Here is an 11523-nt window from a genome sequence, read left to right as displayed (position 1 = left end):
CGTGGCGGTGTTTGTTATGTTAGCGCTGGCATCCCCGATGCAGATTCATTCATACCCTGCCACTCGGGCTATCGGATCCGTTTCGGCTGGATCGTCGATACATTCGGAAAACTGGGCTCTATTGGCCATGCGCCACCATTTGGGTGGGGAATGTGGACCCAGCACATCCGGCGTTCCGGCGTTCGGCTGTTCGTGGTTCGACGAAGTTTGACAATTCGCTTCAGTGGAATTCGTTAGATGGAACGCGATTGTGGTCAGTGTGGGTTCCGATATCCCACCGGTTAGACCGGTATACCGACCGGTTTATCGCACTGAAGATGAGCATGGCGCCAAAAACACGTTTTAAACCAACCAACAGTTTAGTGCAATTTATGTGAGATGGTGAGAAAAAGAGAGGGTTTATTTCAAACCTAATGGTTGTTCCGAAATGATATAAAGCAAAGGTGTGGAATTAAGGTTTAGAAAACGTTATTCAAAGTGTATAAAATACATCCCATTTATCATGTGTTGTGTTTTACAGTGATTCAGTTGCGTGCAGTTTCCTGCTAATACTTTGTTTACCAACAATCACTCTATGTAATGAGAGGTAAGTAGTAGAACTCGTAGAATGTTAACAAATTTAACGGAGGATTCGGAGAATCTTGGTGAAGAATTGTGTGATATTGAGGCTCTTTTGTCTTGTTGGTAAAAAGTGTACTTAGTTTTTCATTAATCAAAACTTATACAATTTAAGGTTAATAAATTGCATACTCAAAAGATGTTGAAGAGAAACTGTAGAATTTATTTTGGAAAAAGTTCGTTAGCTTCGTTAAAATATTCATTTCTTTTTATTTCATGTTAATTATTTTAAATTCTACTAAAGTAGGTAACTAAAACAATATAGTTCAGCCATTTTTAATTTCTAACTAAAATTTTTGTATTACTGTAAACAAAATCGGTGCCAAAAACTCCAGAAAAATGGTGAAATATTGACAAATTCTGTATATTAAACGTGTTTGACAAAAATAATCTCAAAATAGTTGATTACCTATAAATAAATAAATAAATTAATTAATTAATTAATTAATACACGTAAATAATTTTTTTTTAAATTCTTAATTATTATACGCAAGAAAAAGAACACAAAGAAAATGAAGGTAATTAGGAATAAAATTTGAATGTGATATTATAATGATATTTTCCGTTTAATTATAAAATCAATACAGAAAAGTTAAAATGTTTTATTCACTTCTCTGAGCTCCACCAATATTTAATACATATCTAAAGAATTCTCCATTTTTAAATTCGATATGTTTTAAATTTAAAATAATTAATCAAATATTACACCTTAATATTACTAATTATATAGGCAAATGAAAATTCTATTACAGTGTTTAGTGTATCATTTTTTTATTAAAGTTCATCTTGATAGTCGGAGCTGCTTCCACGTTTGTGTTATAAAAAGTGAACTTTATTTTCAGACAAATTAATTAAAACACCTTGAAGTATTTTTTTAAGTATTTTCCATTGCAGTAATTTCAATTATCGAAAAAGAGTAAAGCAAAAGACTCCAAAATATTCCACCAGTTCCTCCAATGTTTCAATCGGAATATTCCTTTTTCTCCTTTTGCGATGCAGATAACAATGGTGCTGGTCAGTGGTGTGGATTGTACAACTCTTTTATTTCTTTATTTAAAGGCATGTTTGTCCCCCGCTGGAAGATTACTCCAATATCGTCCACAGTTGATTAAGCACCTGGTGCAGCGAGTTGCAATGGATTGTGCCACGAAACGCATACAAAGCCGCCCCTCGTAAGTAAGGAAAGGGATACGGATGGCTGAGATTCATTCAGCAGCAGTGGAGCGACCGGCGCTGGTATGTACGCAACCGCCTCGAAGCCGCGTGAGTATAGCGAGCGCTCGATGTATGCCAACCATCTGTTGGCACCGGGGCTGCAGGTAAATTGTGGTTGATTGATTCACCACCTATGGATGTGGGGGTCGGGATGTTTTTATTACCATTTTTGCATTGAACCGTCGTACACAATTGCGAAGAATTATCTTCGCCCCCACACATTGTCTAACCATTGAGCAATTCGTCGGACATCGTTGAGCATCATCGAGCGAACCATCGAGCGTCGACAGCATCATTACGGTACACGGCAGCTGCGGAGTGTGTGTGTGTGTGTTGAACAAACCAAACCCCGTAAAATTTGGCCATTCTTCACTTGCGCGCATTGCGTTGCTTCACTCACTCACTGATTCCCATTTGTTCTTTCGCGCTTTGCACGCCGCTTATCTTGCCACCACAGACCGGAAACGGCGGCACTGGAGAGCCAGCTGGTGTCGGCCTTCCGGGCCGCCGCCCTGCCCGACAACGAAACGCTGGACCTGCGTCAACCATCGCCCCTGTCGCCGGGAGGGGTCGATTCCCACGGTCACCACCATCCACAGCACCATCAGCATCATCACCATCCGCACCACCATCACGCCGGTGCGGGACCGCTCGCACTGCCGGACTATTCCCGCAAGCGGGCCCACCGGCACACGGAACTGCCCAGCTTTTTCCAAGGTACGCCCGGCGGCGATATGGTACCGGGGCCAAAGAAGGCCAAATTTTCGGCCGCCGCAACAGCGGCCGCTGCGGCTGTGGCCGCCAACTACTACGACAATGCATATCTTTCGTTCGAGAAGAGCCTCCGGGGTGCGTTTGGTGCGGGAGTGGACGGGATGGCCGGTGGTTCGATGCTGGATGGACCGGGGGGTAATGGGGGTGGAGTTGGAGGTGGTGGTGGTGCGGGTGGTGGAAATGAACCGGGTGCCGGTGGGGGTCTCGATCCGTACGGCGGAGGTCATCATTTGCTAAGTCCGATTAACTACACGCTAACGGCCGAAGCCATCAATAGGCGCATTCGAAGCACGCTCGGGCTGGACGATCAGGACCCGATGGAACGGGCGCTGGCGATGAACAACGGCAGCAAGGGTACACCGGACGAATGCTGCCCGGGGATGGCCAGCCCGGATTGGATGTTGCGCCGGTCGGGTTCGGGCAGTGCCGGTGGGCCGGCGCTTGCTGATACGCGTGTCTACACGCACAGCCCGCTACCACCGGGAACTCCCGGCACAATGTACGAGGAGCACAAGTTTGCACCGTTTTCACCGACCAGCTCCACCGCGCTGCATGACGATAATAACAACGTGGACAAAAAGGCGTTCCAGGAGTAGAATTTCGGGAAGGAACAGGAGAGCTTTAAGGGTGAGATTACGCAGAAGAAGAAGGAAAAAAGATTTCAATATTGCAACCACCAAGCAAAAGAGCTTGGCGAGCGGAGGAGTACGAGAACCCGATACGATTGCGACGATAAGCGAAAGGGCCGTAAAGACTTAAACATTTAGAACTATATACGATTCATACGTACATCTAAACGATGCAATACAGGGGTGCTAAGGGTGGGTTTTGGAGAATTCCGGATTGCAGTAAGACGAAATGTCCTAGCAGGACGAAATAGATTTGTAATGAATCTGGTTTCACGGGGTACATTCTTTTACTTTGTTGCTGGCACCATTTACACCTTCCAATAGCCCACAGGGGGCATGCAACTCTTCGATTCGATTCGTTCGTAATTAGTACATAACATTTTGCTACTTAAACAAATGGTGAGCTTCTGAATGTTGTACTTCTTGTTTGAGCGCCGGAAATGCGGTGCACATTTGCTGACTTGAAAGGAACCATATGGAAAAAAACAGAAATGGGAAACGAAACTGATGCCTATCAAAACACGAGAAAAATTATAAAATGTTTAAAACTGAACCGAGAACTTACACATTCTCACTAATCCTTATATGCAACATTCGAACTCGTATTCTCACATAGATAATCAAAATTGAAGAAGAAAAAACAGACACACACACACACAGAAACAAGAAAATCTCTTTGCTGAAAAGAAAAAACCTTGGTGATTAATCTAGACTGATTAGATAATATACAACTCATCGGTATATATATATATAAAAAGTATATATTCGTAGTGATCCGTATATGAATTTGCAGGGTGATGCAACGGAGCGAATGAATCAATGTGGCACTTGTGGGTCTTTGCATATATGATATCGTAAGGGAAAAAAGAGCGAAAATGTAATGTGACAACTTTGTAAAACATAACAAAACCAAACCCAATTTGAGGCAGCGTGACACTGCACTGAACAAAAAAAAAAGAACTTATATCGAGCTAGAACCCGTAACCCCGAGAGCCTAGTGTTTGTGGTGCGTAAATGGTCAAATGTACGGATTGGATGATGATGCTTCGCAGCAAATGATAAACCATGTAAGAACGATGAAATAAAGCACGTTATAAACATCCTTTGGTGATTTTTGTATCCCATCCACGTTTCGGTAGTGTGTGTTTGTGTATTGGTTTAATCGTGCGATTTGTGTGTTGCTCAGCGTTGATGACATTTCATTTCATAAGTTATTTATGTTACAAAACATTGTTATTGTATGTAATTAGTTTTATGTTCGTTTTTAAATGTTTATTCCATCCTGATACAAATTGAAGACATATTTTGTTGAGATAGATCTCAATAACACTAACGATTGGAGATGTGTTAATCATTATCCAAGGATCTAATCTGAAGATCTAATATAAGGATAAGATTATAGATATCTCGTCCTTAATCACAAAAACAACTCAACGATGGCAGCTAAAGAAACCTAGACACGACTTGATTAGGCACGATTCAATCAGCACAAAGACCTAGTATAATTAGGATCTCCGCATCCCGATCCCTCTATGATGTCCAAATTGGATTGAGCAATAGTAGGAGTATTCACAAGTAATCAGAATCATTGGCATAATTTGTTACAACTTGAAATATCGGAGTCGACTCCAATTTCCTCGTAATCGTTTCCAGCTTCTTCCAAGGCAGAATGAAAATCGATGGTCATAAGGATTGAATTGAGGATCATTTCCAAGAAAGATCTTCTTTCAGTGGCGTATCAAGCCTCTTTGAGGTTCTCAACACCCCTAATTAATCAGTCCTTTTATGAATTGGCAGTCGCTGTAGGATCTTCCGGTATTATTGAACCACGAAGCGCCATTTGCAACAAAGAAGCGTACTCTTCTGGAGTGTTCATACGTACTATGGACTTCCAAAACTCTTAAGATCTCGATCGACTCCATCATGGCATGAAATTTTGCAAGTATATCGCACAATGATATGTCGAATCTTGGAGTACACTGGTAGAAGATGTCGAGGCTCTTGCAACAGATTTTCTGGAGGTGACAAAGATCGAACTTCAATTGTGATATATGATGAGGAACCCGGTACAATCTTCATTCCAGACGAAGCTTGTAGAATATATTCAATGGTCGATACGAATGTGACAGTTGGCTTCGATCGTTTGACAGTAGAGGGCGCTACATCGAATGGCGAAACCGATCGAACCGATGACACCCGAGTTAAGAGGATCGACAGCCAGGAGAAAGGGGACTGAAAAAAGCTAACCCGGCGAATGGGGACGTGAGTTTTGAGCGGTTCTAATTAGCCGAATCTGAGGTAATCGATTTGGCAAATAAATATTGCTAAAAGAAGTCCGTTTTGTGTGTTTTAATTATGTTTGCTATGAGTTAGTATTTTATGTAATAGAAAGAACGATGTTGCAAGTTGTAACAGAGATGGATGATGGAATTTTCTTTCATTTTTCACATTATTTTTTTAATTATCTATCAATTTGACTTATTTATTCAAATTATAGCCGTTGGTAAAAACCCATTTCCCGTATTATCAATTACTTACGCTCGATGGAAGAGAGTAAGAGGTTGGTTGTTTTTAACTCCCCTCATTCAACTCCCGACATTATAATCGATTGCGATGAAATTGAAACTTTTGTAAGGTCCCATTTGATAAGCATAAAGATTATGCAAACATGCAAACATTGGCCCGACGGACGACGAACCCAGTCCAGAAAGCGACTCACTTGCTCTCCGGCAAAAGAACTAACGAAAAGAATGGAAAACAAACAAGAAGCATATCGAAATTGGGAGGAACAACAATGTTTTGTGCCGAAATCGAAAACAAAAAAAAACAAATAGGAGAAAAAAAAGCGAAGGAAAATAAAAGAGCGCGTCCAAACGTTCGACATACAATCCCAAAACAATCAATTGATAGGGCAAGTAATAATAATTGCTTCCTGGGCAAGCGAGTCGTTTCCGAGCCGCACCTTGGCGCAACCTTGCGTGGACGTAAACGGGATTAATGGACAGCGTGGTATAATTCCATGCCGTGCGCCGGGAATGGGCCGACTGCTTGCCGACCGGGTACTGGTTGGAAATTTCAATTATTCTCAAAAGAACGTCGGCACACCGGGATCGACATCGACACCCGGAATCCCTTTTTCTTTGTCCTGCCAGGCCCAAAAACCGGGGGGACAGGCAGGATGTACGTTCGCAAAAACGGCTCGCATGTAGTTGCTATATTGGTGAAAAGTTGTCGGAAGCTGCCGAAAAGTGGTTCTTTCTGAGAGCCCGTCTGGATTGACCGGTAGCACCGAGTCGGACCGTTGCACTCACTCTGCGTCAACAAGCGTTCGGAAACAATGTGTTTCCTTGTGTGGCCGACGGTAGCCCCATCCCGCGTTTGAGTCTGATGAGTGCAAAATAGCTTCCGACAGAAGCAAATAAACATCCCGATACGTGGACCAGGATGTACTGCCCGTACCGTGGTACTTTTAGACCGCGAAAGATCCAGAAGTGTGGCGAATAAAAAAACAGGTTACCAACACCGTGCAGAAAGACTCAGCCAGCGCAATCCTTTCGATGGATAAGCAAATATTTTTACCTTTTTACAACACGCTTACGGACGGATGGGAGGCGATGGGGCCCAAAAGGATGGTGTCGATATTGACCGATGGTCGTCGTACGGATTGTCGGTACGGCTCGTACCGGGTTCGTCGGTGAGGAACGATTTCGCTTGCAAAATGATTCCAAATAGCGCTGTAACACCGGAAAAATAAGAGCAGAAAAAGGGCCAGCACTGAATCAAGATTCCACACCTAAAGCGAAGTGCCGGAATTTCATACTCGGTGCCGGAAAATTGGCGGCTCGCCGACGGAACGTTGTTCCTCAATTAAATCAATTTGCCACAGGAGAGACCGTCCAGCCCGGGAGACACATTTCAACCAATCAGCCAGTTGACTAGCAATGGCAAAAGGGAAAGCGATTCTCCGGTGGACACTTCTTACTGGCCAATGTTTTCTAATGGTGCATAACAGATGGTGACGGTATGTCAACCCCTGGAGAAGGACATATGGGACTTCTGATATCGGTAGCGTAATTAGCGAACTGGGAATGTCAGAAAGCCTTTGATTGGCGGCCACATTTCAAAGGAGTTGTGTGGGTGTGTGTAGACACTGTGACAAATAGAGTTCCCAATTGAAGTTCCAAAGTACTCATCATCAATATTGTTCTTTATTCTCGATACAGATAATTAGTGAGCATGAGGTGAAAATGTTTCGATGTCTACATGAAGTGTTGCAAGCAAGATGCACGCTATTTTTCCTATCTTCACTTCAAAACTCCCAACGGTGAAGTTACGTCCCGAACAGCGCCTGATGAACAAACAAACAAGTAGGCGAAACACAACACAAACTTAACAATGTTGATTCGTAAATCATCAGCAGCTGTTTGGTTTTTGCCACCGTCCGGGGTCGCTCTTAAGGAAATACGGAAAAGTTTGTACACTCGCGCTAGTAAAAACAGGACCTCCGGGACCGCCCTGCACGTTGTCTACAAGTGGTGTAGAAGCGCGTGAGAAATGTGCAAACATTGATTCATAAATTCGCTTTGCCAACTCTTTCCATGGTCTCCTCGTACGCAAACAGGTCTCCCGGGTGCGTTGGTAACGAAATTGTGCGAGAGCATCATGATACTACATCCCACATCACAACGCCGTACGGTGGACGAACAACAATTGTTTACCGGACGATAATGGAAAGCGTAAACTTTCGGCACAACCGTTTCCCATTTCGGTCACAGGCAGAGGCCTCCGTGTTGGAGTGTGTCCCTTTTTTTTGGAGTGTTTATTGCAGTTGCAAAGTTAAGTGCGTGAGTGTGTTGGCCCCCCCTCACAAACGAATGCCAACGGTGGATGATGTTAACAGCAAAGCAAATTCGAACAAACGGCACTCGATGTAACGAAACGGGTTGAGCCAGTCACAAACGCGTGTTGGATTGGTGTTTATGCTTTCGGCATTGTTAATCAAGTTTTATGAAATATTGAAAAATATCCCACGAGGACCAACGGAAGGGTTTATTAAATTTGAAAAGATTAAATCAATCATACCCGACGCCATAGATCGAGCTGTGATCTTGAACGAGAGACTGGATGCACACATGCTTCAATCAAGGTGTAACTGTTAACACGATTATCTTCACGTACTTTTTAGGATGAGGATGTGATGATTGACCGTTTTTATTTAAAATAGTTTACTATCAATCAGTCTTCTTAGCAAACGTTAGGAATTTACTTATTTATCACTCTTGCTCTCAAGCGACACCAGGTGGTCTTGATCTAATGCAGCATCATGACCAAGCAGTCTGTTCTGTCCTTTTCGGATGTAGCGGCGTCGGTCTTCACACAATAGGACCGGTCCAAAACCCCATCCGGACCAATCCTCCGAAAGACTGACTCACTGACTATCCGGCAACGGGTAAATAAATTCAAAGAAAGACAGAAATGGCAGACCTTGAGGACTCTTGAGGTTGATATGCCGATAAAAAAGAATAAGAAAATATTTATAAAAGCTACGTTGTCCGGTGTCATTTTTATGACGTGATCAACCCACCTACAATGAATGAAACATATACCATGCGTAGTAATGAGTCTTTATTATTATTTATTTATCATTTTTCTATCAAACGTTTATTTTTATTGACGAATCTCGAACTTATTGAGGCATAGTGTTTCTCGATATTGAAGGAGTGATACATTAATCATGAAGTTTTTCGCAGTCCATAGAATATTTGAGACAGCATGACTGGCCAAACCCCCATGTACCTCTAGAGGGTCTTCCGAAGGCTGAGTCCAGGCGTCCAGGAAGCCCAAAAGTCCACGCATCTCCTAAATTGGATAATCCCAGGGGATAGGAATTAGTCCGTAAATATATGAAGTCACTCTTTTCCACTCTGCAAGACGAAGGCGTTGGACCAGAATCGGAGTTAAGGCGCAGCCAGGGACTATGGGACCTGCAAGAGGTTTCGGATACTACTCCATTGCAGAAGTTTGCAGCTTTCAATGAAGATTTTTTTAAGGAACACTCTTGAAATATCTTCATGATGTCTTTTGACTTAACCTGACTAATTCTCTGCTCTTTGATCAATCTGTTGGTTGATTGCAAACTCAACTTAAGATCTTCACCTGACATGTGGCAGCCATGGTGTTCTGAACGGTGTTAGGATTATTCTGCCATTCTTTTCTTTTTTTGGTTTTGTTTTATACTTTTAACCACCAAGCTTTGATATATCTGAACTTCTTTGACTTGAACAGTCATTCCTCAGATGTAATGGTTTACCTTAAAATCAAGGTCTAATGCACTGTTGTTGTAAAAATATCCTGTAGATCGTGGATCTATCGATCGATTCTCATAAGGATTGATTATTCGTAGGAACATCCTGCTAAAAAGGACTGAGTACATGTTGACATAGCACGCATACATCTAAGAAGTTATTATAAGGTAGCCAAGTCTTACTAAGTCGTTAAGTATATTAAGGGAGGCAACTGTCTAACCTAGACGACAAATGGTTTAATTGTTGAGTTAATCGACTGACTTGAGACTAAATGGAATACATTGAAATCCATAACAAGTAGTGTCAAATTTTAATATCATTCAGTGTTGTAGCTAATAAGAGTGACATATTTTTGAATCAAAGTGTATAACTTACACCATAATCTTTTACTAACGCAATCTACTTCGCATTATCCCCAGCGATCTCGTTGGATAGAATTGCAAAATGACACTGTATCAATGACACATCGAAGCAAAAATCCCTCCGCTTTATTTTTGCTCCAGCCACAAAGTAGATCCAATTGCCGGGCACCCCTTGCGTCAAGTTGATTATGTGCTCACAATCTGCTCGGAGTTATTTCCTTAATTAAGAACAATAGGATGCGCTGTTATGCAGCGCAGCGATACGAGGGGTGAATACGGTAAAGGCGATATTAACAGATTCCTCTGTTCGCTGTTCTACCGCGCGATGTGCATACCGTCATGGCTTCCCCCCTTGATCTGCAGTAATTGAGCCAACGCAGCAATCAACAAACAACCCAACCACGGATGGATGGTGAAAGAAATCGGCCCGCCCTTACTGCCGCGGTCACACTTGACTATCGAGCGGATGGTGTCGGTGCTTGTTCGCCTGTCGCATTTGCATTTTGTAAAAATCCGCCTGCTGCTGCTGCTGCTGCTGTTTGTCGTCTGACAGAGATGTGACAGTACATCAGTGACGGCCTACTCGGTTTGTGCTTCAGCTTATAGACGAAGTTGACATGTTTAGTAAGCACAGGTGTCACATTGTTAGTATTTTTTTAAACTGGAGATATATTAAAATGTTAATGTTGATGTATAAATGTTTCTGTATAACAGGGCCATGATGAGATATCTAAATAAGAAATATGACTATTTAGAATACTTAAAAAAATATTCGTTTAATAAATTATGAAACTAAATTAAATGATACAAAAGAAACACAAAATCCAGATATCGTCCACCGCATTTTCCACTCATTCTAACTGTTGTGCATACACAATGTCTTGTACCGTAAGTCAACAAAAAAAGGCCCACATGCACGCCAAATGCCAAAAACTTTAAACGCCGCTATTTCCATAATTTCATCAAGAATATCTCATTTATAATTTACATCCGCAAACCCGCACCCGCACCCGCTGTCACGCAATCGAATCTAATGGAATCGACGCAATATATTAAAAAAAAGCGCCACCCACCGCTACAAAAAGGAAACAGACAAAGAATAATAAACCCAAAGACACTCACACACACACTCCATCAGTCGTCCCAAGGATGCGGCAGTGTGCAATGCGAAATACTGCTTGCGGATGCATAATTATAAATTCATCTTAGGAGAACCGCGCATCTACCGGTGGCCGCTGGTAAGAGAAGGTAAACGGTTGCGTTACGACGGTGTTACCGTGGTGGGTGGAGAATTTGGCTTTCACTTCGAATTGCCTTGACGGAGATACTCCCCCATTCCGGTGGTGGATTTACGCATCCAGCATCCAGCATGGGCAGGCCGGGCGGCCAATGTTGCGGCTACATCAGTGGCAAATCACGTTTATTACAAGGTAAACATTTGATCCTTGGTGGCATGAAAATTTGAAGAAGCCACCGCGTCGGTACGGTCCACACCGCTTCAATCGGTTCGGCGTTGGAAGCCGCCGGGGCCACACTGTTTGTACACTCTGGCACCGTGTAACAAAAGTTCGGTCGGTCGAGGCGGAAGACTTTTGGCACGAACAATGACTAAATTTGCGT

At 42.7% G+C, this 11523-nt stretch overlaps 1 protein-coding gene across 1 annotated transcript; it reads left to right on the top strand.

Moving 5' to 3' along the window:
• Window positions 1-2240: 2240 nt before the first annotated feature.
• LOC128309088 (AT-rich interactive domain-containing protein 1B-like) lies at window positions 2241-3203 on the top strand (the record flags this gene model as incomplete). Its single annotated transcript, XM_053045548.1, has 1 exon — window positions 2241-3203. A coding segment is annotated over one exon (963 nt), but the record flags the coding sequence as incomplete, so codon positions are not given.
• Between the last annotated feature and the right edge of the window lie 8320 nt (window positions 3204-11523).

This window comes from Anopheles moucheti, chromosome 2, assembly GCF_943734755.1.
Source record: "Anopheles moucheti chromosome 2, idAnoMoucSN_F20_07, whole genome shotgun sequence".
NCBI classification, from domain to species: domain Eukaryota; kingdom Metazoa; phylum Arthropoda; class Insecta; order Diptera; family Culicidae; genus Anopheles; species Anopheles moucheti.
This window is presented reverse-complemented; position numbering and strand designations above follow the sequence as displayed.